The sequence below is a fragment of the Dunckerocampus dactyliophorus genome, chromosome 10 (genome assembly GCF_027744805.1).
Source record: "Dunckerocampus dactyliophorus isolate RoL2022-P2 chromosome 10, RoL_Ddac_1.1, whole genome shotgun sequence".
In the NCBI taxonomy this organism is placed as follows: Eukaryota; Metazoa; Chordata; class Actinopteri; order Syngnathiformes; family Syngnathidae; genus Dunckerocampus; species Dunckerocampus dactyliophorus.
Window position 1 is genome coordinate 26,692,622 of NC_072828.1, and position 15,259 is coordinate 26,707,880.

Below are 15,259 nucleotides of genomic sequence, written 5' to 3' on the forward strand. Positions count from 1 at the left end.
TATTTTGCGTGGAGACGCGGAATGAAATGCAGTTTTAACACGCTTTCACATTTTGCAGGGCCTTTTCTCATTTTTGAATTTTCCGCTGCACAGGAACAGACTGTAACCATCGCGTATGTGCGCATCCATGCAGAAGAAATAAAGCTGCTCTGTACACGTAAATAACAAATACCAAATGTAGCCGTTTCTCAGCCAATAAACCAAAAGAATAAAAATGGCTAAATTGCCTTTCGAATGCAGAAATGATTGCATTCCTCTAAGAATCTTGCATTTAGAGAATAAAAATAATAATGCCCCCAATAAAAAAAAAGTGTCCCGAGCTACCTTGTTTTTACTGCGTGTGTAAAAAAGCAGATAAGTAACCAACGACCCCCCCAATCCCCCCCCCAACAAGACACTCCTTTACTTGAGAGGGAGTCTTATGGCTCTGTTATCAGCATCTCATAAACTATAGTGCGACCTCATTGCCTGCTTATGTGAAATGGAATCAATATATGCATCCATATTTAAATATGCAGCGTGGAGTTTATCTTGGCAGTTTGGTGGCACAGCTTCAGTTTCTGTCTTGTAAAACGTGTTGCCTTTTTTTTGTCAGCGCAGCAATAAAATTCGAAATGTGGGCAAATGACTCGCTTATTTCTCTTGCAATTTCAATTCATTTAAAAGCAATTTAAGTGGTCTGAAGATGAACGTTGCAGGGATATTTTGATCTAAAAAATACTGCCGATCATGCTGTAAAAATACAATTAGAATTAAAACATCATGTTTTTTTTTAAATTTTATATTCCAGTGCATCTTGCACGATGCACGCAACGTATGGAATATCAGCTAAGTTATTTTTCATATTTCCCTGCAGTAAAATTAGGACCACCTTTTAATTTGTGCAAAATGTAAGGATAAAATCACCAAATTAAAACATCCTGAAGTGAAGTTCAATGCTTTATTATGAGATAGCATTTTGGGTTTAAAACGCTGACGGAGCTGAAGGTTGGTGACGTGAAACACCTGGATGGTTTTTACGCAGCCAGAAGTCAGACGTCCACCAAGCAGAGCTAAAATAAAATGTGCGATCACAAATCTGCACTTTTAAAAGTCCATCTGAATAAAAAACAAGGCGCGAAACGTCAGAGATAAATCTGCAAACCCCAATTTATTCTTCACGAAAAATCAGTTTGACAGCCAACCTGACATCCGCAGGAATGCGCTTTGCACAAAATCAACTGATCCTTCAAAAAAACAACCAAATCATTTGTGCTGTTGTTAGCTCGTGAAAGGGGTGCCAGTTCTTACCGTGCAAGTTCCTTGGCATGTGTCCCTGTTCCCCATACGATCGAGAGAGTACCAGCGAGTCCGTCTCGACTTTGGGCAGCATGTCAGCACCGCCGGCCTCAGCTCAGCGGGACACTCGGATGGGAGACACTCGGCAGTCTTTTGGAGCTGTGTCTGACTTTGTGTCCCTGTCTGTCCTCCAATTATTGGACGTGGAAGTTGTCGATCTTCCTTGGTTGCCGAGGAAATTAACCACAAATATCAAAATGTCATTTTTGAACTAAAAAAAAACAAACACTCATATTACGCACAAAAAAAACAGAGGCTAGACTCATTCGCCTGTTCTGTTAGTTGGGAAGCGAGAAAGACGTGTTTTGCAACACGAAATAAGTTTCCTTGTGGCCGCTCCAAATGCGCTTAAACCAATAAAAGTGGTGTGACTTTAAGCCTTCACCGCAAAGTCTGAGCCCTCTCTTGTGCGTAAAGTCAGACTCGGCGCGTCAAGCCGGACTGTCTGGAGATGTGGGAAGCGCTCTTCCTCCTCCTCCTCCTCCTCCTCCTGCTCGCCGCTTTGTTTACTCCCCTCCCTCCAATCCTGGACTCGTGCGGTCCTCTGACGTCGTAGCCCCCGTGTCCAATCAGGTCAGTAGACCGGGAAACCTCGCCTCAAAGCCTGCAGGTTGAAGCGCTCCAAAATCTCAGCTGTTAGATGCCGTTCGTGGTGGACGTTTAAACGTCAGCCAGTGTGGGAGTCGCGTCTATAGGCAGCCGTCCATTCACGGCCAAATGCGTGCACGTGCTGGCAATTGGCACATTTATTTATTGTTGTTTATATATTTTAATTCATCCGCTTATGAATATAAACATACTTTAGAGTTTCAGGCAGGGGTGTCCAAAGTGCAGTCCGGGCGTCACTTTGCGGCCGTGGTTGGCTTTTGTTGGCTCGCAGCACATTGCAGAAAAAAAAAGTCAAAATTTTGGAAAATAGATCAAAAAGACACAATGTCAAGAGAAAAAGCTGAACTGTTGATACCAATGACTAAAAACACAAAGCCTTGTCTTGAATCTTTTTTTATTTTCATTTTTTTTAACAAAACAACAAAATCTATAAAAAATATATAAAAGTGGCCCATGCAGTTCTTTGATTTTTTTTCAGTAAAAAAAAGCGGAAGTTACTTTACTACTTTTATTGCATTAAATCAATTTGATTATTTTTGGACGTACAAGTGCATCCCAATGCTATTAAATATTTTTGAAAAGTACATGTATTTCAGTTTTTTTCATTCACTAAGCGAAATACTTCATGGGTGTATATCTGACCTGCAAAAACTACCCGAGCCTTTAATTGGTCTCTTAGTCTGAACAGAAGTCCTGGAACCAAATAACTTTTTCACGATATTCAAATGTATTGAGATGGGTAGCTAAAACTCAGGGCACATGCCAGATTCCAGTCAAATGCATGATGTTCTAATTATGGACTTTTTCTGTTTTTTCCACATGCAGCTTATCCATGCATTTAAGAAATTTCAAATCACAGCAAAAATGTTTTACAGTATATGATGTAAAAGCCTGACTTGAACACAGACGGTATGTGTGTTTGACGTCTGCAGCATCTTCACGGTTGCATGCTGCACTGAATGACTTTAAACCATCATAAACCTTCATACTGTCTTAAATATTGATGCTACTGTTTGGTCATGCGTGTGATTTGTATAATAATTAGCCTTACAGAGGAAATGTGTTATATTGTGGCAAAGCAGCACAAACCGTAACAGCCGCAGTGTTTAGTGCGTGAGGCATCAACCAAAAGCTTCAAATATGCTGCAATGCTGTGGGCTTTAAAAGTGACAAATGCAATGAAAAGGGGCGGGGCCTGGAAATGCCAAGGGAGAGGATAAGTACAAGAAAGGGGAGGCGGGGGTGGGGGGTGCAAGTTAGGCTATTAGATAAGACCTTCTGTGGCATGATAGCAGTGCTGCAATGATTAACCTGCAGGAGTGAGGGGTGCTGGGCGGGTGGGTGCTGGGGGGAAAGACATTGGGGGACACACGGGGGAGGGGGGCATTAGCTAGGTCATAAAGTTAAATTCTGTTATTTTATATTGTTATTTCCGTTCTAGAGGGCTTTAATAATGTTAAAACCCACATTTAGAATGTCGTAAACAGGTTTTCTATGCGTTAACTACAAAGCCATTTCATTTATAAAAAAGGAATCCCACTTCACAGAAATTCACTTATCACGGTCGGGGACTACTGTACTTTCTTAGTTATTTTTCTCTAGTTGTCCTGTGAAAAAATAAATACTTACATTTGTCCCTCGCCACTTTGAGGTTCGAATTTCGCGGCTTCACTCTATCAAGATTTTCAAAATTAATTAAAAATATTTTTTTTGTGGTTGACTACAGCCTATGAATAGTAAAAAAATATGCATATCCAAGCAGATTTTGTGTAGTCTTGGTCTAAATTAATCATTTTCAACCATAAAAATGGCTAAATGAAGAAAAACACAAATGTAAGACATTCAGAAAATGCATTCAAAGTTGTAATATATAGCAGTCTACACTGGTCACTAGGTGTCAGTAATGTTACACTGGTGAGACGATAGCCACAGCACAAAGTAATCTATCCATGAAAAAGCAACACATAAGTCTCCAGATGCGGAGGTGTGAGTATATATTATGTCTTATTTATGTCTAATATGTCAAATGTTCTGTTATTATGTTTACTATATTGGGTAATATGAGTGGAAAGGTGACCATAGGGATGTTATTTCCTGTCTAGAGGGCTTTAATAATGTCAAAACCTGTATTTAGAAAGTCATAAATAGGTTTTCTGTGCTCTAACTATGAAAATATTCCATTTATAAATAAGGAATCCCACTTTGCGGAAATTCCCAAACAACACTTTTGTAAAGAGCAGCATGTGTCACTCAGAGACAGAAATGCCGTTTATAAATATATGATAAGTCGAGTTTGTATTTTGAAAAGTCACAGTGACACAACTCAAACTTTGGACTTTTGAAATTAGACACACAAACACAAACACGCCGAGAGCCTCCGTGCTCTGTTTGCATGCTAAACTGTGCGCTTGCGTGAATTTGCTCATTTGCGAGATCAGTATGATTCATTCATATTCCTTTTTGACTTTCCTTTCTGCCCCAGGTCAACTTTTACTTGCTGCTCTCCGGGCCTTTGGATGTGGACAGCGCCGGATTATTGGAGGAAACCCAGTGTGTCAACAGTAAGTGTTGACATTTGGCTTTGGGAGATAAACCTCGCAGTGGATCAAACAAAGACTGTCCCCTTTAAGTGGACAAGTAAGTGTGCTTGTTTGTGTGTGTGTGTGTGTGTGTGTGTGTGTATGAAAGAGGTTTCAGTGCTGCAACTTTGCTGCTGACAGCCTAGAGTGGAAGGCCGCTGCTATCGTCTGAGGGGTTTGGTTATCTCCTTCCCAAAAGGCTGCAGAAACGTGAAAGTGAGGTTAATCAGAAGGTTACAGAAAACATGCACACACATTTTAATGATGTCTGTCTCTATAAAAGCTGATATCTGATAACAACTATTGACGGTATTTTCACAGTATGTCACACTTTGAAGCAAATGGCCTGACCATTTGTTTACAATGTAATCCATCCCCAAATAGGAAGAAGCTTACATTTCCTTGATTTACAGTTTTTATTTTTTTGAGCATGGTCGGGAATGGGCAATGTAAGTGTCTTCTTGCAGTCTTTCAGAGTTAATCGATTGTACGAAGTTGATTGTTGATTAATCGCCTTTTGAAGCAACTGAGGCAAAATAGGGTGCGCCACTTTGCTGCAACCACTAGAGGCGCTGTTGATTCTGTCTTAATATGACAACAGCGATGGAAAATGTGAGCTGCACCGTTTTCCTCGCAGATTGCTGAAACTCAAGTGTCGATACGTCACCATTGTCACCAATACCGGAATGACCAATGATCAAGTTAAAGTGCGGGAAATTTATGGGGAACTATACAAATGGGAGGGCGGCGGGACAACAGACGAAAATGATCTCAGCTATCGACTTTTGTATTAAGCTTAAGAACTCAAAAACAAACACCACACAAGCTATAATTTTTATAGCACAAAACAACACAAACGATTGTGACTGTTTTGTTTCATTTGGAGGAAATTTGATTGACCTATAAAATAATATGTAATAACTTAAAAATGAAAAGAACACAAATGATCTCCACAAACAATTGGACTTTTTCACGCCGGTCTCCCTCAGGTCTGTGCAACATATGTATGCTACATATGTATACATATGTATGCTACAATGTCCTGTCCAATAAATAAATAAACAAACAAATGGGAAAGAAGGGTAAAATACGGGAGGTTCCCGGAAAAAGCAAGAGGGTTGACAATTTTGATGCTGCATGCATGATAACAGTATCTGGCAACATTGCGGGCATCAAAATATCCATAAAGAAAAAAAAAAAAAGAAAACAACTAATTGATTCAATGCTCATTCACTTTCCCAATTAAAGTGAAACCTCGGTTTCTGTGTGCACCTGGGTTTTTGGTGGAAATGATGTTAATTTATATTAATTTATAAATTATATTAATATGTCTTGGTTTTCGTACACTATCTCGTTTTGCGCCCAACAAATTGTTCACAAATTGTTGAATCGAGTGTGCAAGCAAAGCATCCGCACATTAAGTTGTGACACGATAGACAGATTCCAGGTTCCAGGGAATCCTTTCATCGTCTTTATTATGTGTATAGGGGTGGTTTCTAATGGCTAATGCAATGCACCCACAACAGTGAACAACTCTGTGTCTGTCTCCTGTCTTCTCCTTAACTTATTCAATACCAAAGTATGCATACGTTTTCATAAACCCGAATGCCCGATCCCAATAACGTATTTATACATTAGTTTTGTCGCGCGAGAGACAAAAAGAGGTGATGATGCAACTCCCCACTAATGAATTTCACTTCAGAGCAATTTTAAGCCATAAAAACGGCCACAAGGTGGCAGAAGTGCCTGTGATAAGAATTCGGCATGGATCATTTCCATGTATGGACAGCAAGGAGGAAGTGAGAGAGCGTGGAGGAGTGGAGCGTGCAAACGGTTATGCATTGTAGGGAAAATTTTAACGCATGCACACGCGCGTGCACACACATAGTTCAGTTCCAAATGTGAAAATTGTACATAGCTCATGGTGTTATATTTGTAAATAAATAAAAAATATTTGTGTGAAAGTGAAAGCTATGCTTGAAATGTACCTTTTCACAAAAAGCTGTTTTTCTCCCATTTCTAGTTGGGAACTGATATTTTCCTGAAACTTGCCTAGGTTCTACTGCTGATTACTAAAGAACGGAAAAAGGTAGAAATAAACTTTGTTTTCTGATGAAAGACGGGAGTCTAATCTTCCTTTTGGTAGGTTCCACGTGTATATAGCCATAGAACACAATAATCTGTGTGCCTTGAAAGGTCAGTCAAAATCATCTAAAATGGCCGCTACTGAAGGGGTTGTCCTTTTGAAAAATGGCTGGGATTGAATGAGTCAATAAGCAGTGTGCGCTGTGCTTTGATTAAGCCTGCGCATTTCTGGGTGTTTGTTGCAAGTGCCAAAACTTTGATAAAGATGGTGAGAAACACTATGGAATTCAAGAAAGAAGTCGTAGCAAAGTACAAAGGTTGCGTCTGTTACAACAGTGTTGAAATTTAGTTGAATGCTCATTCTCTACATTGTACAATCATCTTGGAATGTTTGAAAGAGCTGATTTATAATCAAAAAAAGTCTCCGAACTGAGTGTAATATGCGGCAAAACATCTACAATGTATCACTACTTTATTACAATGTGTTTATTACAACTGTGTAGTAGTCTATGAAAAATGCTCCACACAAGATTAGTATGAGCGGTTTAGGGGCATCCCAGGCTGACAAAAATATGGTGGACCACTGTGACCTGCAGCAGGTCAAGGTCCATGACTTCCTCACGTCTGATGAAATGTCAGTCAAATCAGAAAGGAGGACGGTAAACCAGATGGTAAATTTAATAAAGGGTAGTGTGAATCTAGGAAGGAGGCCTCAATGGGGAGCTACACTGGTAATGCTTTTGACAGAAGAGAGGAAGAGCAGAAGTTGAAGTCAGGATGAAAGATCAACGAAGACTAACAGACCACAAGAAACAGGAGGGAGGACGTCCAGTGTACAGTGATTTGTCCAACATCAGCAATCAGATGATGCGGGGTTGGACATCAATTTATTTTCCAAGTGCATCCAACATGAAGCATTTTTTGAGGTTATGTACTCAACCACATCAGTTTAGAATTAAAATGTCACACAATTATGCAAAAGCCTGGATTACAAGTCATTTATCTCTTATTATACGAAGATCTATGTTTTATGTTTTCAACATGGCAGCTGGTTGAGTAGTGGCTAGGCTCCAGCCTATTCAGCAGATATGTGAGCCAAGACTTCCTCCTCTGTTGTAATTTATGGTCTGATAAGCAAGTGGAAACGTGAGGTTGGAGTTGGATTTGAGAGATATGACACCAGATAGCATGAAAAGAAAAATTGTACACAAAAATAAGGTGGTATGTAGAGACTGACCGAAATTCATGCATAAATGCTCGGTTCCTCAAAATTGGCGACGCAATAAAATAGTAAATGGACTTTGACTTGTATAGCGCTTTTCTACCGTCAAGGTACTCGAAGCGATTTGACACTGTTACCATAATTACCCACTGATGATGTAGCATCAGGAGAAACTGGGGGTTCTTGATTGCACCCAAGGATACTTCAACATGGTCACGGGAGGGCGGATGATCGAACCAGCAACCTTCAGGTTGGAGTACGACCACACTATCACTTGAGCCATGCCGCCTCCCAAAACTGACACATTAACCATTTTAGGTCCAGATTCTAAGTTTGGAAAACTCTGCATTAACATATTCAAAACCAAAAGTGAATCATTCTTTGAGACATTTAAATGATTTCTCTTCTGTATCAATGCTTCTTGTCAGTGAATTTGACTCACTGGTTTTTCCTTTCAAATATCCAATTGTTGGGTGAGCAGACAACTGCATATGTGCATAGGAACCGGAATATGTGGAGGAAAGTGATATTTAGCCATGAGTTCAGGTTCTGCCAATGGAAGTTGGATCCTTAGGTCAGAGTGTGCAGAAGAAGTGATGGACGTTTGGGTGGATGCAGGGTAATGGTATAGGGCAGCACCTCCATTGTTGGAAAAACAAGACTTGTCATCACTGAAGGCAATCTCATTGAAGAGAGATATTAAACTGATATTATACAACCGGTGGCAACCCAATATCTCCACAGTCTGGGAACGAGCTTGATCAAAATGACCATGCATTGGCCTATACAGAGTGGTGTTACGCCACAGAATTTTGGGAGTAGAAAGAATAGAGTGGCCTGCCAAGAGACCTGACCTCAACCAAATGGTTGGTTCAGCTTGTGTGCTAGAGGGACCAACAACGCGCATTGGCAGATTTGCGACAACTCCTGGTTGATGAGTGGAATGCCATCCCACAGCGGTGTGTGATCAGCATGATAAGGAGGTGCAAGGCTGTGTAAGCATAAACCGTAAAAATGCCAACATGTCTTGTTGCTTCCTTGACACTGATAAGACTTCAATCACCTCGTCCACCGAGAACACCAAAGAAGAGTCCGTTGCAACAGCAGAATAATATGCTTACCGTAGGTATTGAAGATTTAGGCACAGTTTGCAGGGGTGAAATGCACGCGCTCCATTATGCTGGTCATCCCGCAAGTACATGTTTCTTTTCATTGAAATATCTGACACCGTGAATGTCACATGGCTGGACTAAGAACTACAGAAGTGACAGCCCAACTTAAGACGTCAGATGTGAGAGAACTCAAGCAAGGAGACGTTAAATAGGGAGAATGAGAAAGTCGAGCAGTATGAGAAAGCAGTCTCACGCACACATATAATTCTCCTCAGCGTAAACATTTTTCTCAGAGAATGTCCTGGAATATATGCTGCGGTGACTGTGATTTACGCAACCCAACCACTTCTCCGTCCACACTCACAGGCATACATATGCACCCACACACACTCTGGCATGCTGCAAATGATAATTAATGTGTCTCCTTCTTTCCAGACACTTTGAGACCAGAGGGTATAATTGTTACTTCTGCATGTCCAAGCCCTCGCTCTACTGAGAAAGCTTATATCAAAGTTATGTACTGCTGTTTATATTGACGCTACATTTTGATTCTACACAACACAATGTGTAAACCGACAAGCTTGATCCCTACTTTTGTCACACAGACACATCTTAACGACACGTAGACTTTGATTCTTCAGCTAAATGGTCGCTGTTCATCAAAGCACCTGCCAACCAGTGACGTGCAGTCAGGGGAGGCAGGTGAGCTGTATGATTCAAATTGTTTTTAACATTTTCTTGAGAAAAAATAGCAGAATTTGCACATTTCCTCATCAAATGCGGGGCACACACCCAAGAGGAGGCTGCCACGAGCGTCTCTTCTCAGCTTAGTGCGCAAGCCCCGCCTATCGTCTGAGTGCACTCGGTGAGTGCACTGAGTTGGATCATGTCTGTCAGCATGTCGCCAATAATATGCTGCAGAAACAATTATACAGCCTCTGTATTTTATTTAAGTGTGACGTCATTGTTCCTCTAGACAATAAAATGCACAGAAATGGCACACGCGGAGGCGCTGCAGCACTCTCCTCATCCTAAAGGGATGGGGGTGCACATGAGCTGGAAAGTGCTTGTCACTGCCATTTTTTTGACAGCAGCAGCACTAGCTGGAGAGCAGCAAGTCAAATGCAAGATATTTTTATGCTCCTCTGAATGAATGAGTTAATATGACTGCCAAGATAGAGTCACTGAGGTAGAAAGGGACACAAAATTTGAACACACAATTTGCAACACATTTTAATATACAATGGACGTTCTCGAATAGCAAACATCGAATCGAATAATTCAGATACTCCTAAAAATATTATGATGTTATTCATTTGTGCCTATTTTTGACACAAGCAGGTATGTTGCGCTCGAGGACCGCCAAACAAAGTGCGAAATCTCAAAGCTTGCCGACAAAACAATATCAGTGAAGCATCAAGGCATAAATGTAAAAATTGCGGACTTTTTAACAGAGCTACACGTATGCTGTACTTTACCTGTATTATTACATATTTATGAGTTATTACTGACTTAGGCTGAATGAAGTGTGTTTTCTGCGGAGAAAACAGCTTATTTTCAGAGAAAGAAAATTAAAATACATTCTTATTTTAAAGCAAAAATCTGTGACTCTGAGGAACAACACTGCAGACCTTATTTTTTTATGTTTAGATTTATGTTTGACTACAAATAACTTTGGCCAACTAATATTTTCTTTCTGTTTTTGTTTTTTTTCATACCTTGATTAAGTTCTACATCATGATACATGATACATGATATATCATGAATATCATAACATGTATTGTCTTTGGAAGGGCAGAACCTTCGATGCAGCTAGCTTGTATCGCATGTAGCCAGTTCCAATAATTGAATGTTGACTTTGAATGTTTAACCTACTTTTTAATAACTAAAGGCATGTCAAATGTGACTTTATTGTGACTAAACAAATGAACCATGCATATTTTGGTATCATCAAACTAACTCGGAATCATAATCACATAAAATAGTAACAGGTGTAGAAACTACTCGAGTAAGAACAAAAAAACCCCAAAGGCGAGACTTCTTAAAATGAGCAAAATGGTGTAAAGTGGACACCTGTGAGTAAACTACAGCACTAAATGTATAATAGGATAATAATGGAAGACCCATTGCAGTGTTATGATTTATAGCATATCATGTTTGAATGGATTTATCCTTTAACCCCATCATTCATATTCATTATCCAAGCAGGGCGATTTGGATACATCAAGGCCACAATCAATTTCAGACGCCAGGTGAGTGTGCGGTCATTCATGACAAAGGTGTGCTTACACAAGAAAACATACACACACCTGACTCTATAAAATCCCTTCTCTATTCACGTTGCTGTTTGCCTAAGTGGATCCTGGGTAATTGTGTAGGTTGTTGACTTCCCTTCTGCTAGACACACAAACACACAGATACACACACACACACTCATGGTGACCCTGGGGTCAGTGTGCGGTTGGCTGTAACAGTCTGGACGGTGAAAAAGTGTCCAAGAAGGATTGAACTGATTTGCTTTCTCTGCCAGTGACACAATTACACAATTACTGGCGGCTGGTCCAATGGTGTCTGTGTTGGCTGAGCGCTCACTTGTGACAGACACATTGAATCCCCTCCGGCTGACCCTTTGCACTAACACACACCTATATACAAACGCACACACACACACACCTCTGCTCAATGAACTGTCCCATCCTCTCCTTATCCCACCCGATGCTTTTTCTACGTCTGCCACACCATTTACCGTCACACTAATGAGACAGACACGAACATTGACTTTACAAATATAAACCACTCTTAATTCCTTACAGTCAATCCCAACACATTTCCATTGCATGTCTTTCATAACAGACATAACAGACGTCTACAGCTACAGCTGCAGGGAAAGAACGTTATGAACGTTGCAGCCACAAAGCTGTTGTCTACATGCTTTCTGTTATTTGCAAAATGTTGCCAAGATTTTGACAAAGTGTCTCCAAATTGCTTTCCTTTGACACGCCTGATCCTAATTTTAGAAAAACCTACCCCAGCTGACTTCGGCCAAGAGGCGGGGTCCACCCTGGAGTGGTTGCCAGCCAATCGCAGGGCACATATAGACCAACAACCATTCACTCTCACATTCATACCTATGGACAATTTAGAGCCGCCAAATAACTAAAATGCATGTTTTTTGGAATGTGGGAGTAAGCAATTTACTTACTACAACCTCAACCTCCAACTGCAAACGGTGGTAGACAACCACTCTACCACCTGAGCCATGCCGCCCTCATCATTGAATGGATGACCACTTTAAAGGAATACTCAAATCATTCTTTTATAAAAAAAAAAAATATTTTTTGTGACAATTCTCCACACATTTGCAATACTTTTACATAAAATTGCGGTTCAAATCTCCCCAGTGCTGACGGGCTTCCAAAGGCTAGCACCTGTAATCAATGTGTTGCTGTTCAATTAGGGGTACTATTGTGCTGTGTCATGCAGCTAATGGCTAATAAAGCCTAACTGCGGCACAGAGATCCATAAAATCAGGCAGGTGAAGAGACACAAAGGGCTGCTTTATGGGTTTAAAAAATGTGGGCGGGGGGTAATTGGTCTTCAATGATAAATCTTTACTCTTGCCATGCCTAAAGGTATATATTTTTGGGTGACATATGCAGTTTGTGGGGCTTTAGTGGGTTATGTGTCGGTCACTTGTTCATTATTACTTTGTGTGTGTGTGTGTGTGTGTGTGTGTGTGTGCTAAGAGTTCATGCGGGGTAAATACAGAGATCCTAACCATTAACTGTGTCGTAATGTTTAGTCATTGAGACACTTGGAAATCTATGGTTCCTATCCCTCAATGAGGGAATTCTGACTTGGAAATGTAATGTAAGTGATTTCAAACAGCGGGCCGCGTTAGTTACAGGGGAACAACGCCAGGCATCTAATAATTAACGCTTACCTTCATGATCTATGCTTTGAAAGAGCATAGCAAATTTGAAATGATATTCCCAGGATGTTTTATATCATTGTAATATCACAGCCACCACTCTGACTGCCTGAAATGAATTGCAACACTCCCTGAAGAAGCCTTGCACTGAAATAATTCATTCAGCTGGCATGAGGGATGGAGAAAAGAGGTCCAACAGTGATTTGACAACTAGACATTTTTACATAGGAAGAGTGGAAATGGGAATTTATTTGATCTGGAACAAGTTCTTCCTGCATTGAATAATTTAGATACCCAGGCAGCCATAAAAATTCAGTCATTCAGCCAACCAGTCAATCATTGGATGAGACAACAAAGATCAGTTAGAGAGGCTGGTTTCTACTTGATTTTAAGTGCTGTTGCACTCACACTTAAACAGCCTCCGTACGTGGACACCAAGATATGTACTTTATAAATTGATGGGGAGTATTTGGATCAAAGCAAAGGCCGTTTTATGTATCTTGTTGGTATTACATATCTTTGGTGTTTTGGTGCCTTGCTCAAATTAACTTCTGCAGTATGAACTGACGTCTTTCCAGCAACAAACCTGCAGACCTCCAGCTGCCAAGCCAAGTCCTTGCAGGCTGCGGTGCTGCCACCGTTATCTTTCAGTATTGTAATATGCTATCATTCCTGGCATGCAAGTATTACTGTCCTTCAAATTCCTGACCCCCACACCGTGCCCTCTTTGAATTCCACATTTGTTCAGTGTTTATTTCCCACTCTAAAATTTGAACCACATACATAGCTTAGGGTGAACCCGACCACAAACTAATGAAATTTCAGAGCATTGCCTTTACACGATGCTCGCAATGGTGGAACGCACTTGTGACGCCATGGCGCGGGATACACTTTGAGCCAACGTACAACTGAGCCAGTGCAGCTGCTTACATGAAGGCCTTTAGTATATTTTCAGAGCTGTATAAGCAGATGTGAGCACCTACTGTGTGAGTGAGGAGAGAATATGGAAGATATCATGTACTGTATGTACGGCACTGTGCATATAAGTAAAATACACTATGCATATTTGGACCACACATAGCCGCAGATTTCTGTGAGTCGTTATTGTGGTAGATTGAAGGTGGGGGTAGTGGTGACGTTGTTACACCTGTGAACGTCGTCACAACCTCAAACTCGCTGGCATGAGGAGAAAGGTGCAATAGGCCGCAGTGAAAATGACTCCCAGCCGTCCCCCTTTTGGGCCTGCAGAGCCAATTTCTACACATTGGTTCATTCAGGCATTCATCTAAATGTAAACATGTAGCAGGAAATGTAGATTTGTTTGAAAAAATGAGAGCATTTGATGGCAAAGTAAGATAGATGTTATAAGTAATGCGGACAGTTCCTGTCAATGCTTTCTTGACAGTATTTAGCACCTAATTTTAGAGAAAGCTAAATGCTTGATGATATTAGTGTATAAAAAATGACCTTTGCCTGAAGCATTTTCAAAATGTGGCCAACCGACTACAGTACATACGTGCTGTGCTGAAAAAACAGTCAGACCTCTAAAGTCGACCGTGATCCATGCTGTGGCTCTGTGTGGTTGTTCCAATATCAAAACACATTTTTCCATTGGGATCAATTCAAATGTGTTCTACAGTCAAACCGTCACCAACAGTAATGTGTCCCTAAAGCTTGTTTATGGCCACCAAATGTGCGAACCTATCATCCCTCAATTCCTCGCTCGACTCATGGACATGATGCCGCCTCTGACCAAAAAAGGCTTCGCTACACATCTTAAAATGAAGTCAGAAGCTCAGCCAACTATCCATCAGTCAGTCAATAATCTACTGTAGCCTGTTAAAGGGATAGTTGGGATGTTTTGACATGAAGTTGAATGACATCCTCATCAGCAGTGTAGTACATCAATAGTGACCTTTCCCCCACTTGGTCCCATGAGTCCAGTTCTGTTTGGATTTCCGTGATGAGGAACATTGGTCTGCTTAGTTGTTGGCACTTGTTGGCACCAGAGTAAACATATTGGGTAAGATTACATTCATTTACACGGACATGTATGTATGTAAGTTGACCTTCAATACTAGCAAAATCTGGTACTAGCAAGAGTACACACTTTTCCTCCTCTGAAGCACTTTCATACCGCCGAATTCCCTCCAAACCTGACAGCCAATCAAAGCCGTGGGAGCCTCGTAATTTGTTCTGGAAGTGAGCGCGTCGCTCACCGACGTAGCTGGCCACAGCCGCTCGTCGCCTCCCGTGTGTGGAGCCCATTACACTCATATAACCCCAATATATTGTTTTTAGTACGGATTTTTACTTGGGGTTATTGCGCCTGTTGTGATATAATTCCTGCCAAAAAAACACAATAACATACAAACAAAAAACA

General features: G+C 40.8%; 1 protein-coding gene across 1 annotated transcript in view; it reads right to left on the reverse strand.

The window, feature by feature from the left end:
* Nucleotides 1–1,802, reverse strand: part of nr5a2 (nuclear receptor subfamily 5, group A, member 2) — a 67,069-nt gene extending 65,267 nt beyond the window's left edge. Inside the window, exon 1 of the mRNA XM_054788796.1 lies at nucleotides 1,291–1,802. Coding sequence (XP_054644771.1) covers nucleotides 1,291–1,372 — 82 coding nt within the window. The 5' untranslated portion in view covers nucleotides 1,373–1,802. The remainder of the gene's footprint in view (nucleotides 1–1,290) is intronic.
* Nucleotides 1,803–15,259: the final 13,457 nt, after the last annotated feature.